Raw genomic sequence first — 19,624 nt, 5'->3', positions numbered from 1 at the left:
GTATAGAAAGGAAATCTGTCCTATCACTGGGGGAGTCTCTATTTTTCATTGGCTAAGAGCGTTGTTTTGTTGTTTTCATTGTAAATAGATATTGAATTTTAATCAAATGCTTTTTCTGCAGATATCAAGATATGATCATATGATTTTTCTTCTTTGTTCTGTTAGTGAGAATTGAAATTAAGTGACTCTCAAATGTTGCAAGAAACCTATTCTAGGAATGAGCATGTGGGGTCTGTGCATGGTGCTTTGTGTGCAGTGCTGCATTGGTTTGCTGGTGAGTTAACGGAGGATCTTATATCTGTGAGCATTGGGGAGTTTCATCTTTATCACTTGTCCTGTCAGGCTTTGGTGTCATGGTCTCTTAGGCCTGAGGAGTTGGAAACTCTCATAGTGGCCTGCCAAGGATGGTATTATTTTCTCTTAAAGAATGCATAAAAGAAGGCTTCTGGGTCTGGGGTTTTATTATTGGGGAGATTTTAAATTTGGGGTTTAATTTTTAATAGCTTTGAAACTTCAGATAATCTTTTACGTTTTCTAAGATAGTCCATTTTATCTGAAGTTTTCAAGTTTACTTGTGTCAATTTTTTCATTTTATGTTGAAATATTTATATGATGCATAGTTATATCATCTTTCTTACTCTTATTATTTATTTTTCTTGATTGCTATCACCAGTTGCTTTTCAATTTTATTAGTTTTTTTGAACTAATCCACTTTGGGCTATATTGGTTCTCTTTTGCATATGTTCTATTACATTAATTTCTCTTATATGTTATTTCCTTCTGTCTTTGGGTTTCATTTGTCATTGTTCCAGTTTTTCGAGTTGTACATGTAGATAATTTGTTCTTATCCTTTCTTCTAACATGTATTTAAGGTTATAAATTTAGTTGCATACTCTATGTTTTAATATGGTGTTTTTTCCTAGTGTTAGTCAGTATTCCTTCACTATAATGAATACCTGAGATATTCAACTTAGTTTTATTTTGTCTCACAGTTTTGGAGGTTCCACTTCATAATCATTGGGCCCTGTGGCTTTGGGCCCCTGGTGGAGTAGCATGTCATGTCAAAAGAGTGAGGTGGAGCTGAACTCTCACCTTGTGGTCCAGAGACAAAAGAGGGGTTGAGGATGGGGCTGAGGTTCCACTGTCCCCTCAAGGGTGCACCCCCAGTGACCTAACTTCCTTCTATTGGGCTGTATCTCCTTGAGATTCTACTACCTCCTAGAAGCACCACTGCTGGTGACCAAGCCTTCAACACTTGGGCCTTTGAAAACTTGTAAGATCCAAACTGTGGATCAAAATATTTATCCATTTCCATTCTGGTTTTATCTCAACCAATGGATTACTCAGAAATAAATTTCTTAATTTCCAACCATTTGGTGATTTTTTAAAAGCTATCTTATTATTGATTTCTAGCTTCCTTGTGCTCAGTTTATACACTGAATGGCATCAGTCCTTTAAAAATTATCAGGCTAGCTGGTACGACGGTGCATGCCTGTAATCCCAGCAGCTTGGGAGGCTGAGGCAGGAGGATCACAAGTTCAAAGCCAACCTCAGCCAAAGTGAGGTGCTAAGCAACTCAGTGAGACCCTGTCTCTGAATAAAATACAAAATAAAGTTGGAGATGTGGGTCAGTGGTTGAGTGCCCCTGAATTCAATCCCTGCCCCCCTCAAAAAATTACCGGGCTATACCTTATGACCCCAATATTAGTCAATTTTTATAAACTACCCATGCACACTTAAAAATAACATGTATTCTGTGTTTGTTGAGTGCACTATTCTCTAAATGTCTGTGCCCATTGTTAATTGTTCTATTCAAGTTTTCTTTATCCTTTATAAAGTTTTCTTATGGTTCCTGAGAGAATTATATTGAAATTTCCATCATGATTGTATGTTTACCTATTTCCCTTTTTAATTTTCCCAATTATTGAGTGTATGTTTGGATGCTGTTTTATTATGCACATACAAATTGAAAAACATTGTCTTCCTGGTGAATTTAGCCTTTTATTATTATGAAATATCCTTTATGGATTCTTTTAATCATTAAATCTCCTTTGTGGATTTATCAGCTTCTGTTTTTTAAATCATTTGCACCTCTTGCTTTTTCAGCTTTCATTCTGAAACTTTCTTCATTGTTTTATTATAAATGTTTCTCTTATGTACATGGTAAAGATAGATTTTGTGGTTTTTTTTCAGTCTGAAAATCTTTAATTTTTTTTTAGTTGAAGTATTTATTTTGGTTGCCCTTAATGTAATGAAACATTTGCATTCAAATCATACTTCTTATAGTTGCTTTTGTCAGTGTTCTTTTTCTTTTCTTTTTGTGTCTTGGAGAATAAAAAAATTTTTTTTTCTTAACATTTTGTCCTCCTCATTATCTTGGTAACTATGTAGCTTTTATATAGTTTTTTAGTAGTTACACTGGTGATTATAAGATAGACTCTTTATTTATCAAAGTCTGGTAAAGGTTAGCTCATCCATCTCTTCCCAACGAGCCAGGCTCCTAAAAGCTCTTGATTCTGCTTACCTTTACCTGACCTGTAGGCTGTTACTTCAGGGTATGGTGCACACATGTTTGGAGGTTTGAAAAGATATTGTTTTTACTTCCATTTATCTTCATTTTAGTTTTACACTTGTGTCAGTATTAACATCCTGTGTTACTGTGGTACATTTGTTACAATTGATGAACTAGTATTGATAGATAACTTATTACTAACTAAAGTCCATAGTTTATAGTAACATTTACTCTGTGTTATATAGTTCTTTGGTGTCTTTTCCTTTGTTCATTTTTTTATCTTGCTTTTTTTTTTTTTTTTTTTTTAACAAGACAGGATCTTACTGTGTTGCCCAGGAGGTAGTCTCAAACTCCTGGGCTCTGATGATCCTCCTGCCTCATCCTCCCAGGTAGCTGGGATTACAGTGTGCATCACTGTGCCTGGTTAGTTATGTAGGTTTTGACAGGTGCTTGTTGTGCATCTGCCTAACAGTATCATGCAGAATAGTTTGCTCTTTTCTGAATAGATTATAGTGAATTGGTATCGTTTCTCACTTAAATATTTGCTCGAACTCATCAGGAAAACCATGTGGGTCTGGTGTTTTCTTTTTGGGTAGATTATTAATTACTGATTTATTTGCTTTAATAGATACAGGCTGTTCTGTCTTACTGAACCCATGGTTGGAGTAGCCCCCAAAATAGCAGCAGGAGAGTTTCTACATGGCATAGCCCCAAACCATCCCTAGATCAGGCCACTTGACATTCTAAAGGAAGAAGCCTTCAATACCAGGCAGGTCAGTGCAAAGCATTCATTAGTGGAAAGGCATAAAGTGGGGTCTGCAGCTTCCTTGTGACAGACAGCAAGAGGTTGGACTGTGGAGTTTACTGGGGGGTGGTAAGGGATTTGGCCCAGAATTGGGGCTGGTTTCTACATGTTCAGCAGCACGTTTAATCTTTCTGTGTTTTGGTCAACAACCTTAACACATTGGTTAGTGCTTGCTTGGTTTCAAGTCTGCAGGGCAGATGAGCATTAGGACGGAGGCAGTGGGGAGTCCTGTGAGCCTCTCCAGAGGCCGATGCTCATGATTTTTCTTCCTCTTGTGAGTTTTGGTAATTTGTATCTTTCAGGGAGTCAGTCCCTTTCATGTGACTTAGCAAATTTCTAGGTATAGAGTTGTTCGCGATATCCTTTTATTATCCTGTCATTTTACAAAGGATTCAGTAACAGCCTCTTCTCTCCATGTTAGTAATCTGTCTGTTCTTTCTCCCTCTTGATTAACCTAACTAGAGGTTTATTCACTTCACTGACCTTTTTGAAGAACCGAATTTTATTTGGGTTTTGTTGTATTCTCTCTGGATTTTCTGTTTTCCATTTCCCTTAACTTCTGTTCTGATTTTCATTGTTTTCTTTTCTTCTGTTTGCTTTAGGCTTAACATTGTTCTTCTTTGTGTCATTTCCTACCTGGAAGCTTGGATGATTGATTTTAGATCTTTGTTTCTAAATTAGGCACTTGGTGCTATGAATTTCCCTCTGAGCCCTGCTTTTGCTGCATTCCACAAAATTTTGAAAAATTGTATGTTCATTTTCTTATTCAAAGTCATGATTGAATTTCTCTTGAGACTTATGTTGACCCATGTGCAATTAGAAGTAGATTAATTTCCAGATATTTTGGGACTTTCTGGCTCTCTTTGTCATTTATTTCCAGTACAAATGCAATGTGATCTGAGAACTTACTTTATGTGACTTGTCCTATTTTGTATTTGTTCAAGTGGTGTTTTATGTTCCTGTATGTGATCTGTCTTGTGAACATTTTGTGTGAGTTTGAGAGGCACATGTGTTCTGCTATTGGCAGATGAAGACAATTAGACTCAGGTGACTGATGGTGCTGGTTAATTGGGCTGTGTCCTTAATGATTCTCTCTGTGGATCTGCCTATTTCTGTTAGAGGTGTCAGAATCTGCAGTACCGATTGAAGCCCCATAAGGAGGGCAGCTATGCTCTTGTAATGTCAGTAAACATCTGGATTTGTGCATATAGGTTTGTTGCTTTGCTCTTTATTCTTATCTCTGGGATATGATCATTTCTCTCATTTAGAAATATGTCCTTTTTTGGCTGGGGATGTGGCTCAAGTGGTAATGCGCCAGCCTGGCATGTGCGGGGCGCTGGGTTCGATCCTTAGCACCATATAAAAATAAAATAAAAATGTTGTGTCCACCGAAAACTGAAAAATAAATATTAAAAAATTCTCTCTCTCTCTTTCAAAAAAAAAAAAAGAAAGAAAGAAAAGAAATATGTCCTTTCTGTTTTTGTCTGGCAAGTCTTGTTGGTGGTAAGTGTTGACCTCTTTTCCTCTCAGCACATACACCCGCCCACGTGTCTATCCTTCCTGCACTTGCCTCTGGGACCCACATGGCTCCCAGCCTTGTTCTAACCTGTCAAGGTGTGCCAATTTCCCGTCCTGACTATTTGCACTTGTGGTGGCTTCTCAATATGAAGTTGGCTATGGTTTATCGATTCTGGAAGGTTCTCAACCGTTATACCTTGATGACTGCCTCTCTCCTGTCTCCTCTCCTCTTTCTGTGATTTTGGTGAGAGACATTTTAGACTTTGTTTTTTCTACCTTGTATTTCTCTCAGCACCTTCATATTTTCTGTATTTGTCTTTTCCTATTCTTTCTGGCTTATTCTTTAGATTTATCTTTCAGTTTACTAAGTGTCTCTTCAGCCACATCTAAACTGCTGATTTACTTCCTACATTTAAGCGTTTAAGCATTCTGTTTTAATTTTGTTTGGCTCTTCTTTTTGGTTATAATCATTTTTATTTGCTTATTTGTTATTAACTTACTAATAATTTAAATTCCTTTATTGACCTAAACATATTAGGTATACTTATTTTCTGATTATTCTAGTACACTGTGGGTTTCTTTCTCCTAAATTTTGTATTGTTGGTTCATTTTCATTAACATTTTGTGAATTTATACACACATACACACACACGTTTTAGTTGTAGTTGGACCCAATACCTTCATTTTATTTATTTATTTTTATGTGTTGCTGAGGATCGAACCTAGTGCCTTGCACATGCTAAGCGAATGCTCTGCCACTGAGCTACAGCCTCAGCCCTTACATTTTGTGAATTTTGATGATAATTTTATACACTTAGGACTTTGTCCTTGGGGTTTATTCGCTTCAAGGAGTGAGTCATTTCTGTCTAGTAAGGACCTGTGTTAGTTCCTATTTGTGTTTGGTCTTAGACACTGCATGTGTTTTCTTCCTGGGGTTATTTGCTTGTAGGTTTTATGAGTGTAGCCTTGTAGTCCACAAATTCTCAGCACTAGAATTTTATGTTTTTCCCACCTATACAGCCTCTAGGCTAACATGTGTGCATATACCATTGACAGTATGGTGGTCTGTTTAGATACAAGCTTGCCCATTGTGGATAGTGGCTTCTCTGTCCAGGTTCCTTCATCTGATTGTCTATGTTGCTCAGGCACCACACTTCCTTCCTTTCCCTATCTGCAGGCCCAGGCTCCACACTCAGTGTCATGCTGCATACAGGGCCTTGTGTGAAATCTCCCTAGGAAGCTTCCTGCTTGGCCCAGGGCTCCTACCAGCCTGGAGATTATGGGCCAGTCTGTGTGATGTGGGTGCTTGTTGCTTGCTTGGGGCAGAGTCTGCCCAGCATCTTTGCACAATGAGGCTTGTGGAGTATGCAAGGCCTATTCTATGGGCTCAGGAGTGGACAGCCTGTCTCACAGAAATGGGCAGTGCAGACATCATGATGAAGGCTTTGATGAGTCTTGTCACTTCTGATGTCTGCTGTCAGGGTTAGGAACACTGTGGAAGGCAGATCTTCTGACCCTGTAAATAAGTTTTGCTTCTGCTTAATGAGTCCTTTTCCAAGTATGATTTCTAGTTCCCAGTGAGTGCCAGAGGAAGCAGACAGACATAGGTGCCCCAGGAAGTTCTCCTAGGACCGAGCCTGCCTAGGCTTGGTCCTTGTGCTGCACATGTTTGTCTGGGGCCTGGGTCAGAACCCTGGCATCCACAGGCCAAAGGGCAGACTGGTGTGGATCAGAGAGGAAGCCTCTTAAGCACTAGCGCGGCACCTCCTCTGCAGCTGCCCACCTCCTCTTGGGTGTGCGTCCTCCCCTCCTTCTCCTCCTTTCCAAAGCATCTAATAGTGTAAGGAAGTCCTTGGAAATGGCCCTGCTCTGTGTGGCCAAAGGGTCCTGGTGCTGGAGACCCTGAGGATCCCTGTGTACACCAAAAAGTGGGGTCTGAGGAGAGATTAGTGATAGAAAAGGAGGCCTAGGGTGGGCAGAGCGGGCAGACCTGGGTTTTTCCTTGACTCCATGAAGCTGCTGGCCAGGGTGCCATGGGGCAGGTAGGAATAGGGCTTTGCAGCTGCACTTGATCATAATTTCCTTTTCTTAAGAAAAACCTTGTGGAGGGACCAAGAATTGAGTGCAGGTAACCAAGTTGGCTGACCATGCTGAGGCTATGGTCAAATGGCCCTGAGAATGCATGGGTGGTCAGAGAAGGTAAGAGACCCAGTAGCCCTGGCAGCAGAGACCAGGGAGAAGTGAATGGAAGGACCACTGCTTTGCCCAGAGGAGAAATCTGAGGAAGGGACCCTCTTGCATGCAAATGCCACCAGCTCAGCTCGGTCTCTCTGGGCTTACCCCTGCTTCCTGGGGACCTTCCCTGGCTCACGATCCTGGGTGGGCCCTTTCTCTCTTCAGTCACTGGTTACTTCACCATGAGGGCTCAGAAACACTTACATGCACCTGTCTCAACAGAGCACCTAGTGTCTTCTCCCCATTGGAGAAACAAACAGTGGGAGGAAGGGTCATGAGGACAGCAGTGACTCAGCACCTAGCAAGTACCAGAGCTTCATGTGCAGCTACATGTGAACTCAAGGCTGGCTGGACACTTTTTGCCCTTTCCACTTCACGATTGAACCTCCTGAGGCATACGGAGAGCTGATTATTCTTGCCAAGGTCATAAGCAAGTTGATGTCCAGCTAGGATTTGGGCCTTGTTGGGCCTCTGTGACCTGGGAGCTAGTCCTGGGCTTGCACACTTCATGTCACTGGAGGGGTGAAGGGCTGCAGTCTGGGAAGGTGGGAAGAAGGAAGCTCTGTGACAACTGTGCCGTATGCCTCTGTTCCCATCAGCCTGAGGTGCTGCCGGCCACCTTGAATTATCTGTTTCCCAATAGACTCCCTCGTGGCTCCCCCTCCCAGACTGGGACTGTGGCTCTCGCTCTTGTCTCCTCTATGTCACTGCGCTGCCCTTCTCCAGCCCGGGCATGAAGCTTGTCTTGGTGTTCCCTGCAGGAGGCAGACTCCTCCCCAGACTTGTCCCCCAACTATCTCAGCAGGTGTGTGGCACCCCACTGCCCAGGTGACCTACTCTGGCCATCCGTGTATGTGTGGTGGATGTCTCTTCATTCCCAAGCCACTCCTCAGTGTGTTCTGGCACTAGTCTCAAGAGCTCAGTGGAAAAGGCCTCCTCTTGACTGAGGTGGCTGAGGGGTAATCACCACTGTCCCTGTTATTCTTTTGCAAGGCACACTGGGGACTGCCCACACTGTGCCCTCTGCCTGGTGTACCTTTCCCTCTATGCATCAGCTGTAGTCTACATGCTGTGGTCACCCGTGTCCACCTGGCATCTCTCTAGCACTTGGGCCATAGGTCTTTTCTGTGTTCTCTGCCAAAGGCCTGTGCTCCTTCTCCATACCTTCCCTGGCTTCTCTTCATGGAATCCATGTTTGGTGAATATATGAGCAAAAGGATAAAGGATGAACGTACTGGGTCTTCCAGTAGCAGAGGCTTCCAGCAGCCCTTGGTGGTTACACAGGTTCTCCTGGAGACCTGCACCCCAGCAGGACTTGCCAGGGTGCCATGGGGCAGCAGTAGGACCATTAGGGCTAGGAGTGTCAGCAGCATAGCTCCTACACTCTGCTGGCCACCTCTGGGTCACCCAGTTAAATTTATTATGTGCACTTATGGTCACACAGATATGCACACATGTGACATGTGCTATCTTCAAAGAAGCCCACCTTCTCTATGTTCTGTCTTGTTCCTGTCACCTCCTAGGGACTTCCTCTTCCTACAGTCCCTCTTCCTCTGTCCCACTGGTTGCAGCTGCACAACCTGAGTGGGGGAACCCTCCCCAGGTCCTTGGTTGGCCCAAATGAACCTCAAACTGCTAGGTGTGGGAGATGAGGGTCGGATTCTGTAGGGAGGAGCTAGTATTGCAGCAAGACTTTGTATACCTGTGGTAGTATACCACAGGTAGTAATGCTGTACCTGAAGGAAGGTGGTCCCATTGTATTCCTGCTGGAGGAACTTTCCGGGCCAGCCTTGAGGGAAGCAAAAGCCTAGTACCTGTGGGGGGAAGGTGGCAGCTATCTAGGATGGGCTTTGGATGTCCCCTGGGGTAGCCTAAGTGGCAGTGAAGAAGTAGGGTCAAGGAGGGTGGTTTTGTTTGGAGAGATTTGCCACAGGGGGGTCCCCTGGGCAGGGCTGGGGGTGCTGGGCTCAAACTCTTCTTTGCACCCTCTACTCACCTGATCTGTCCTGGTGTATTTGTTTCTGTGATGGTGTCAGCCCGTGGGTTTCTCTTTGATCTCCCTGAGCCCATAGTTCCCTGCCTCCCAGGACTCTCAGTTCCACCCAGGAGCATGGCTGACCAGCTCCTACACCCCTGCTTGCTGCTCTTTGTCCTATGGTGGTAGTCTATGCCCCCTGCTGGCCTCACTGCCTGGTCTGTGCTCAGATAAATTTATTTTAACTGGGAAGCTCAGACACCCATGAGCAGTAAGTGGATGCCTAGGGCCATGGACAAGTGATTCTGCAGTTCCATACCTCAGTTTCCTTCTAGAAAATTCCTGTCTGGCCTTGACCTTGAAATTCTTTTCCAGCTTTATGATTTTCTTTACCATTGGGCACTTTACTCCCTTAGCTTCCTTCTTGAAGGGGACTCAGAACTAGGATGGCCTCTGGCTGGTCACCACAGACATAGAAAGCACTCACATCCTGTGGTTGGTTTAGGGGTCTCCAAAGGCACAAGGCCCCTGGTCCTCCACTGGCTTCTTCAAAGGTGAGCCTGTCTCCCAGCTTTCTCTTTGAATTGCCATTAATTAATGGGGTGACAAACCAACTCCATTGCTCACAGACAGGACCGTTCTGTACCCAGGAGAAGCACTCAGTGGAAAACATTGTTTTGTTTTGTACTTCTCCAGCAAGTCTTTAAGGCTTCTGTCAGCACAGCCTGGGCGCCTGTTTGTGCAGCGATTAATCGTCTGTGTTTGCTCAATTGGAAACGAAGCGAACTTTACCACAAGTGGAATCAGTCATTAAAAAGTCGTTACCAAATCACACCAGCACAGTGCCTGCTCTTCTGCTAATGACAAAACAATTTCTTGAAAAGGTACAAACAACAAACTTTTCACTTTACATTTTTCTTCTTTGCCAGCCATTGCTAGCCTGGAGATGTAATAGAAGAGAGCCGTAGTGAAGGGCAGCATTTTTGAGATTTATTGGTCAATAAAGGAGACAATTGTAGTTTGTTTATGAAAGGAGATCCCCCGCCCCAGCCTCGAGCGGCATCGACACTCTGGTAATGATAACTCGGGTAACCAGCTTGAGACGATAAAAGTCAATGGGAAGATATAGGATTTCAATAAAATTATGACACTCCATAAACCTTCCCGTGGAAACAAATTTTCCCCGGATATGTGACCAGTTCCAGTTGGATTTGTAACTTTAATTTCTCACTTATTGAATTTTTTTGTCATCAACTAATTACAGAGTCCACACTGGGGTGACAACTGTGTCCCTTGCCAGTGAATGCAGAGTGCCTAGACACAGCAGCCCAAGGCTCTGAGGGCCCATCATCTCAGGAAGGAGAAGGCAGGATTTCCTACACCCCAACATGCTGCCTGTCTTTCTCACAAAGGAGGGACCTGTGTTCCTGCTGGAGGTGGCTGAGCCATGGGCCTGGCCTCTCCTGGGGACATGGTTGGGCAGCAGCCTGTGGAAGTACACACTGAGAGAATGCTACCTGCATGGGGACCTTGGTGGTCATGAAGACCTGTTTCTGTGTGGAGGTCTTGTTCCCCTGGAGGTCTGAGAGAGCAGGTCTCCATCAGGGCCATGAATTGCCCTTTGAGCCAGGGCTGGGTGGGAGGGAGGGAGCTGCTGGCCAGGGCACAGAGGGAGGTGATGAGGGGCTAGTCTGACCTTGGCCTCTGCTCCTTTCCCTGGATTCATGTGTTGGGTAGGGGCATGTGCCAGTAAGTGTGTAAACCTGCTTCCTCACTTCTTAACTGCTAGTGTTCACCAACATTGATACAATTCTATCCTTTCATGAGCACCAAGCATTTACAGGGCAGTTCTCTGGACACTTTGTTCACAACAGTGTTGAGTTACATAGCTATCCTTCATGTCTCCATCTTACTGGGAAGGATCTGAGACTTGAGGTCACAGCTGGGGTTTGAACCAGGGTCTCCCAGAAGCCATTACCTTCTTTGTGGCCTGTGTTGCTCCAGATTCCTCATCACTGGCCCTAGAAGTGGGCGGAGCCAAAAAGGGGGTCACTGAGCACACTAGTAAGGTCTCTGCATTGCAAGGTGGCATTGCAGCCAGACCTGCCTGCCCTGTGGAATCTGAGTCTACCTTCTGCAAGACCCCCAGGGTGTTTGCATGCACAGGTGGTCAGAGAAGCTGTACGCTGACACACCTGGGCTTCTGAACAAGGGCTCCCCTATCCCCAGTTGTGTAGTCCACTGAGTGCAGGGGGGCAGCAGGACAGATGGGAGGAGCCCCTGCCTGGTCCTGGATCTGTTGGATGGACCTTCTCCACCTAGGAATCGAGTATCTGAAGCCGGGAGAACCCCGTGGCCCTGTGGCCTTAGGTTCACATCTGACAGCCTCAGTCAAAGGAGGAGGAGGAGGCAGCTTCCTGTGAGGCATGGCCTTCCTTAGCAGTTCAGCTCCCCACCAGGCAGCATCCTCTGTCTCTGCAGGCCCCCCTGCTGGCTTAGCAAGACTTTTTCATTCAGGCATGTGTGATGGATCTTTCCAGTCTCAGGAAGGAATCAGTCTCAGTCTTGGCAGGGGAAAAGCCACCCATTTCTCCCAGGGTTCCTGACTTCCTGACTCTCACTCTGGCAGGGTATAGGTAAGCAGTGATCTTGTCTAGGCTGAGACTCCTGGCTGTGTGATCAGTCTGTTGTCTCAGGAAACTTGGGTCACTGCTTCTTGTGATTGCTATCTTGTGTCAAGAGAGGAGGCAGGTTGCTTGGCATGGCTGGTGGCCCAGTGACACTCTGGTGGCCTCAAGCATCCATGAGGAGTCATTTGCTGATGGATCCTGGCCTTGTGTTTAGAGTCAGGGTAGTTGGGCAGAGCAGAGTGTTTCTTATCCCAATAGGTTGCCAAGTATCCCTACTCGTATGGGTGCCTCCTCACCCACCAGAATGCTGGCTGATGTCCTTGCTCTGAGTGTTACTGTCTGAGATCTGGTGAGAAGTCAAAGCAAGCGGGTATTCAGCCTGACACAGGGAGAGTAAGCACTGAGACTAGGACATGCTGTTGGGATTGCTGGCCTAGGTGGTGAAAGGCCTGGGAGTTCTGAGCACCTGGGCCTCTGGGACAGGAGCTCTGGAGGTGGGCACTGTTGGCAGGTAAGCGTGAAACTGAATTCTTGAACTCTTTGAGGTGCTGCATAAGGGAGCTCCCCAGGTTCCTGTCTCCATGTTCTGCTGACCAACTGTCCTCTGTGCCCACAGGAGCGGGATGGCATGCGTGCCATCCTGGGGTCCTATGACAGTGAGATGACCCAGGCTGAGTACTCACCCCAGCTGACACGGCGCGTGCGGGAGGCTGAAGACATGGTGCAGAAGGTGCATGCCCACAGTACGGAGATGGAAGTAAGTCTGAGCCATGGGTGGGTAAAGGGCCCATGTCCCCAGATGGTCATCCTCCTTGGACCAGAGACTATGGGGGAGGGTGTGGTCATGGATGGTTATATTGCATACATGGTCTGCTTTAATTTTCTTCATGGCATGAGGTAGTTGGAGGGATCCTAGATAGTCCTGTCCAGATGGCAGGTATTGTAGGATGTCAATTTGAGGGGTGGCCTTTGCTGAGTAGAGTTCCCTCTGGGGGCCTCAGAGGTAGCCCTGAGGCCTAGAGTGTGGGCTTGGATCTGTGTTTCCCATGTCCCTGGGTCAGCGGTTTCTCCTTGTGTGATTTCCCTCCAAGTCTCTGTTCTGGGATGCTAAAGGGTCCTCTGGGTAGAGGGCAGCTTCAGCCTGTGGCCTCTTTCTTCTTTCTCCTGCTGCCACCTGCATCACCTTTGGGCCCTCTTTGATGCCCCATGTCCTCTTCTAGAGGAAAATGGATGGAGGGCAGATCTGTCTTAGCATGACTCATTGGCTCCTGAGGCTTTCTGCTGATGAGTACCTAGGCTGGTCAGAGCCCTGCATGGCCTCTCTTCCCTGGACAGCTTGTATCTGCTCTGAGCTGGGATCTGCCTGATGGGCCTGAGAATGCAACATTGCATGCCTGGTCACAGCTTCCCAGCAAACCATCCCACCCTGAGGTACAAATGCCAATGTTTCCCTAGCAGAGCTGAGGAGGGGTTTGCTCCACTCCCTGGCAGGAGCAGCATAGCTCTTGTGGGCATGGGCAATGCCTCCTCTTAGGTAGGAAAACCTCCACAACCAAGTTGGCCAGCATTGCCAGCCGGCTCTGCACTTTATTTCCATCTCCAGAAGCAGGTGCTGTTGTTATCCTGATTTTCCTGAGGAGGAAGCTAAGGCCAAGAGAGGCCTGGGGGTGTGCACAGGATACTGAGCTGGTATGGGACAGTGCCAGACCTAGAGTGCAGCCACAGCACTTGCTCTGCACCACTGCACTGCCACTCCCAGAAGCTTCTGTGGTATCCTTTGGTCTTGGTGCTCACTGTCACCATGATGGGCCTGGATCCACAGTGTGATGGTGATGCAGATGAGAGGTGTTGGTGTGGCTCATCACACCATGCAGGGTGCTGTCTACATTTCTCATTTAGCCAGTGTTTGGAGATCACCTCTGATGTCCCAGCTGGACAGATGGCCAGGGTCTAGAGGGGAGAGCCAGGATTCCTGTGTGGCCACAATTGCTTCCCACTGGGCCTAGTTCCGCACAGGGGAACATTCAGCAGAGTTCTTGCCCCTTTGGAGCTCAGCTGATAGGTGAGGGAGATGTCTAATAAACAAGCTTCACCTGTTTAACAGGTTAGGGGTGCTGTGTTGGGAGAACAAGGTTCATATGAGGGAATTATCTTGGACCACCTTGATTCCCCTGGATGCTGGCACGTCCAGGGAGATGGGGGAAGGTGGTTGGCAGGTCACCCAGTATGTGAGGAGGTACGGGGAATGCCAAGACTAGGGCTCTGGGTGTGGCAGGTGGCAAAGAGGCGCCCAGAGCTGTGCTTGTGGAGGGTGGAGCTCCTCTGGGGAGACTTGGGAAACTGGCCAGAGGAGTCATCTGGGCTCTATCCTATGGGAGGTGGGTGTGGGGTCCCAGGGTCCCTGCTCCACAGCAGGAGGCTGCAGACTGGGCTGTCCTCACATCCTTTCAGCCTCTCGCTTATTCTGAGGTCCCTGCAGGCACCCTGGGGGCCTATACTATGTCTCTGCCTGGGGTCAGCCCTCAATGGCACTCTTCAGCAGAGTGAACCACGAGTGAGAGAGACCTCTGGTTCTGTACTGACCTCCAAACCCCATTGGTTGGGAACTCATTCTGCTGCTTCAGTGTCTGTGCCTAGGAGCAGGCCCTCCATCCTTGGCTGCACAGAGTGAAGCCATCATGGACATGAGCGCGTTAATAGCTACCCTGTTACCACCCATTTGACTCCATATGAAATGCTAATGAAGAGAGATATGCAGGGACGGCTCGACATCTTCCATCATCCCTAGCATTTCTCACATTGAGAAATCCCCATCTGTGTTGGCCACATGTTCTGCACAGGTCATTATGAGCCCAGCATTTGAGCACAGCTGGTGCCATGTGTTCGAGTTCTGTGTCATGACCCAGGTTTCAATATCAGCACTCACTGACCAGATGTGCTCACTGTACTACCTGGGGCAACTTGGTGGATCTCAGCCATCGCCTGGTTCATGGGTGTGTGTCAGGAGACCCTTCTCACTTTCTATTTTGGGACATATAAGGGCAGGTTGCCCGCTTCTCCTGTGTCTCCTGAAGTTATGGGGGATTTGCCAGACAGAGAGATTAGAGGCCCAGCTGGAGTGCACTTTGACACCAGCTGTGCCTTCCAATACTGTGGGGTTCAAGGGGCCAGTCCAGGTGCAGGGTGGGGTCTGAGAGCTGCTCCCCGCTCCTTACCTGGGGTCTCTGTCATGGCTGTTTCCTTCTGCACACAGTCCCTTGGGCCCTCCAGAAGTGATCTGACCTCTCACTAGCCTTGCTCCTCTGGACCTGGGCTTCAGCAGCCCATGGCTGTGTTGAGGCAGAGACCCACATGCAGTGCTCTGGACCTCCTCGCCCTCCTTCCAGGTCCACCAGTTACCACTTGCTGCCTAGAGTCAGTGGACATGCCACCTACTCTGCTGTTTGAGGTGGCCAAATATTCTGGCCTGGCACCTCATCTCCCTCAGGGTTCCACATGGTAGACGGCAGCCTTCTTTTGTAGAACTGTCCCTGAGGGGGCATGCTGCTGCCTGGCAGGGGGAGAAAAGCATGGGCAGTGGCATCCCCAGCCCTTGGGAATGCAATAGTTGTTGGATTGAGTGTGAGCTGGGGGGACATACTGGATGCCCCTCTGAGTCTTGTCCAAGTACCTAGATCCACAGAGGTGGGAAACTGTGGGCTTCCTGCCACCACCAGGTAGCAGCAGCTGCAGCCCTGTGGTTTGCTTCTGGGCCTGGGGCAGGTTTGAGAGCCCTCAGATGGGTCTGCTGTGGAGGAGCCCCAGGGAGGTTTCTCCTCAACATTGTTTTTATTCTCCTGCTCAACCGGGAACACTCCCTGTGCTTTCCCAGACAGGAAGCTTGCTGGGGAGAAGGCTGCCTCTCCCCTGCCCCCACTTTTCATCTTTCCTCCCCATTGGGTCCTTCTCCCATGGACCAGACCTCTGTGGCTGTGCTGAGTCAGGTGCTGTGGAGTTCCCTGTTCAATGAGGGTACAACAGGTCAAGGTCTGCTGCTAGGCATAGGGAGTGAGGCGCCAGAGCCTGTGCTTGTGGAGGGTGAAGCTCCTCTGGGGAGACTTGGGAAACTGGACGGAGGAGTCATCTGGACTCTATTCTATGGGAGGTGTGTATGGGGTCCTAGGGTCCCAGTGAGGCTAGAGGAGGTCTCTGCCTGGCATAGCACTGCTCCTAAGAGGCACCCAACAGTTCCATCCTGGTTGCAGTTCCTCATGCAGAGCGGTTGCTCTCAGGTAATTTAGGACCAAATGAGGTGTGAGGTTTGAGAACTCCCTAACTTTCCCAAGAGATCTGCTTTCACTCACAGTGAGGTGAGGGTGGCAACACAACCTTATCCTATGGAGGATAGATTGGCTGTCTAGATTGGGGATGCTGACTGAGCAAGGGCCAGTGGAACTGGGGGACTTTCTCCCAGCCCTGGGTAACATCACAGAAGTACCTCCACACAGGGAAGCACACAGGTGGTGGCTATTTCTCCTATAGTTTGTTAAGGGTGGTTCATTTTTATGTGGAAGCGTGGTGCTTTAGAGAAGAACTGGGGAAAGCAGGGCAAACACGGGCTCCTGCACTGTCCAGCGGCTCCCCAGGGTAGAGGCCTTGCTGCCTGGAAGCAAGAGCCAGGACAGTAGGGGTACTTCTGATCTTGGCATTAGGTGTGGTTCCCCAGGCAGCTTCAGGTCCATAGTGCCCTCAGGGGAAGAGCCTCTTAGATGTTCTCTGTCCCCCACCCCATGTTCCAGCCTTTAGCACCAGCCCTTTGCCCTGGGAAGGCAGTGTTGCCCTGGCAGGCCCGCATCCTCCTGTTCCCACTGCAGGGCAGCCCTCAGTGAGAGGCTAGTTGGGGGCCACTGGCTGGCCACAGGAGCTTTTGAGGAAGTCCCTGGGCCCAGGCAGTTGCCCAGGGGTACCCTATGCTTGGTCCTCCTCATAGGCATGGCACAGGTTAGACTTCAGGAGAACACGGCCATGACAATGGGCACCAATAAGCACATTGACAAAGAAGAGGCAGAGCCTGGTGGGAGGTGTGGAGTCCAGTGAGAGTTGGGCTGGGCTCTGCCTGAAGTGGCCATGCCCCCACAGTTAAGGCTAGCCTCAGGGACGGGGTACCAGTCACAAGACTCAGGGTGGTGTCCACATCTCCAGCTTCCACTTACTATGAAAAGGCCTTGATGTCTTGTGAGATCTGGTGGTTGCATGGGCCTGGTGAGGAGGGCTGTGGGGCAGAGGTCTGACCTGGGTCCTCCTTCCAGCCATGGCGAGGACGATTGCTTGCTTCCCACACAGGAGAAATGGAGAACCTAGAAGGTATCTGTGGCTGGTGCAAACTGTAATAGCTGAGTCCACCCAAGGTGGGAAGCTTCCGGTCTCATGGCTCCCATATCCCATGGAACTGTCCAGTGGCCATAGCAACCCCTGCCCACTCCAGATGAGGCCGTGAGTTGTGGTCTCTCCCCACAGGGCTCTGACTTCTGAGCCACCAGTTGACTATTCTTAGTGCTGAGGCTGCTGTGGCAGAACCTCCCAGGGTGTCCGGGGCCCCATTGCCAGGGAAACTGAATAGAATCCTGGATTGGCAAGGACCAGCCAGGGGCCAGGAATAAGCCAGCTGTGAGGTTATAGGTTGCTCTTTCCTGTGACCTGCTATCAGCCCACCCACACTCTGGCCCATAGATCCAATGCCCAGCCCAGTAGGGGATCCACAGTCAGAACCTTCCCATCTCCAGCCCGGTTCTTTCTAGCGAATGGGACTCTGGGCAGGTCATCCCTGGACCATGAGCCCATTTACTGAAGTCTGCTGTCTCCTTTGTGCTGGTCCTATTAATGAAGATGTCACTTACTGAGTGTCCTGTGGGTGCCACACTGTGGCCTGCATAATCTCCTTTAACTTCTTGCCATCCATGTGGGATAGGGGTGAGCCTGTCACAGTTGAAGCCACCTAAGCAGAACTTCCTGATCCTTGCCTTGCCCTGGGGGCAACACATCGGACACACCCCAGTCCCTGTCCCAGGTCTGAGTGCTGAACCCACCATCAGTCCTGGCCCTAGGGGACATGGGCACTGAGTGTAGGGCGGGACAGTGGGGCAGGTGTTTGCGCTACTTGAATCCCCTGCTCAGGTTGCACTGCTGGGCTGCAGTCCTAAGAGGCCAGCTCAACCTCACCTGGCAGTCCAGAGCAACTGGACACTGGTCTTGGTTGCAGGTGGCAGGGCTAGTGCCCTTGAAGTCTTTGGTGGGTGAGTTTTTCAATTGTTTATTGAATAGCAAAATTTCACACATTCTAAGTTCTGGAAGCCACCCATGCCTGGAGCACTTTAAAAGTTGTTCCAAGCTGCCTGTTAGGAGCTTGTTGGTCGAGGGTCCTATACTGTCGCACAGTGAGGTCATGTGACCTTATGGAACCCAGAGGGCCTTCAGGGCCTCTCAAATGGGCAAACTTCACTAGTGACTGAGATTCAAGCTTCTTCTGGGGGGCAGGGAAGCTTGCAAATGAGGCTTCACATCCCTCGTGGTGCTTAGTTGTCCTCAAGAGCCAGAGGGTGGCTGAGGTGCCTATGGGGACACTCCTTACAGCTGCAGGGATCTGATTGGGCATCCAGATCCGCAGTCAAGAAACAGATGTGTGTACCCCCCAGTATCTTGGTCTGAGAGGTGGGCTCTGGGCATCAGGTAGAAGAGTGCCACTGGATGGTGGGGTTCAGAGGCCCTCATGGGAGTGGGGCTGCTGCTTCCCTCCACTCTCTGCCTCCACCCCGGCCCACTCATTTCTTCTTTTGTCTCTAGGCTTCCCGTCCTCCCTACTTTTAGCTCTCATGTCTGTCTGATTGCTCTGCTCTGTCCTTCTCGTCCCACCCCATCCTTCACCCAGGCTCCTGTTTGCTTTAATTTGGGGTCAGCAGGCTTTTTGTTGGCTTGTGCCCACCAGTGTGCCCTTGGGGCCTGTGTGAGTGCTTGAGGGCACAGGGCTCATATTCGCAGATGGACAAGTGCAGGCTCCAAGCCTGGCAGCCACGGGGAATTCACTTCCCCTCCTCTCAGTGCTCACATAGCCTACTTAGCTTCCTCCGTCTGCTCTAATGTGGGCAAAAACATTTCAGTAAAACAAACTGGAAATGTCGAGCTGGGAGAATCCCTGTAGCCCGTCTCTGGTGAGGTTGGTGCTGTTCTGCATGGGTTTTATTTATTCCATTTATAAAACAGCTGCAGAAGTTGGTAGCAGATGTCATGAGTCCTCTGTCGATAGAGCTATAAATATAAGTTTGTGGCACCTTCATTCCACTCATCGGCCTGATCTGCGTTTCCAGTTTATTTAATTAAAACAGATTACAGTGCTGCTGGCTGTGAGGTGTGTTGTGTGGAAATATCCCAATTTCAGATTGCAGCGGAGCTGGAATAATTTCTGACTTCCAGCTTAGAAAAATCAGACCATTCCCTCTCTTCTTTTCCTCCCCATTACTTCTGTGGGGCTCAGATGGCACTGCCCTCGCAAAGGACTTTCCTTTCTCCTGAGTGTGTTTATTTACTGCTCTGCTGTGTGAAGAGCTAGAGAAGATCACACCGTGAAAAGCAGGGACGAAGCATGATGGGAAACCTTGAAACGGTGAGAGGGCGAGCCAAGGAAAAAACACCTGATCTCCAGGCTGAGAGCTGTCTGTGTTTGAGCACAACTAGGAACTTGGGGACAGGTTGAAAGCACTGGTCCTCAGCACGTAGCGGAAGGCTCCAGCGCACTGGGACAGAGGCATGTGCCAGGAGGTGAGCCTCGTGGGTAAAGGAAGTCTTTCTTCCTTCCCACTGGTGGAGCGTGATTCTCCACACCGCCTTTCAGCAAGGACACCTGCTGTGCCTTAGCCAAGTTCTCACATACATTCTTTTTAATTCTAAAAACAACCCCATGAGATAGGGATGGTATG

General features: G+C 48.4%; 1 protein-coding gene across 21 annotated transcripts in view; it reads left to right on the top strand.

The window, feature by feature from the left end:
• Positions 1-19,624, top strand: part of LOC144372348 (mitotic spindle assembly checkpoint protein MAD1-like) — a 270,820-nt gene that overhangs the window by 177,505 nt on the left and 73,691 nt on the right. For all 21 annotated transcript variants that reach the window (XM_078035746.1, XM_078035755.1, XM_078035752.1 and 18 more), the window contains one exon: positions 12,292-12,432. In XM_078035746.1, the coding sequence (XP_077891872.1) occupies positions 12,292-12,432 (141 nt within the window). The remainder of the gene's footprint in view (positions 1-12,291; positions 12,433-19,624) is intronic.

This window comes from Ictidomys tridecemlineatus, assembly GCF_052094955.1.
Source record: "Ictidomys tridecemlineatus isolate mIctTri1 chromosome 12 unlocalized genomic scaffold, mIctTri1.hap1 SUPER_12_unloc_6, whole genome shotgun sequence".
NCBI classification, from domain to species: Eukaryota; Metazoa; Chordata; class Mammalia; order Rodentia; family Sciuridae; genus Ictidomys; species Ictidomys tridecemlineatus.
The sequence above is the reverse complement of the archived record's forward strand: the minus strand, read 5'-3'. Positions and strand labels throughout refer to the sequence as shown.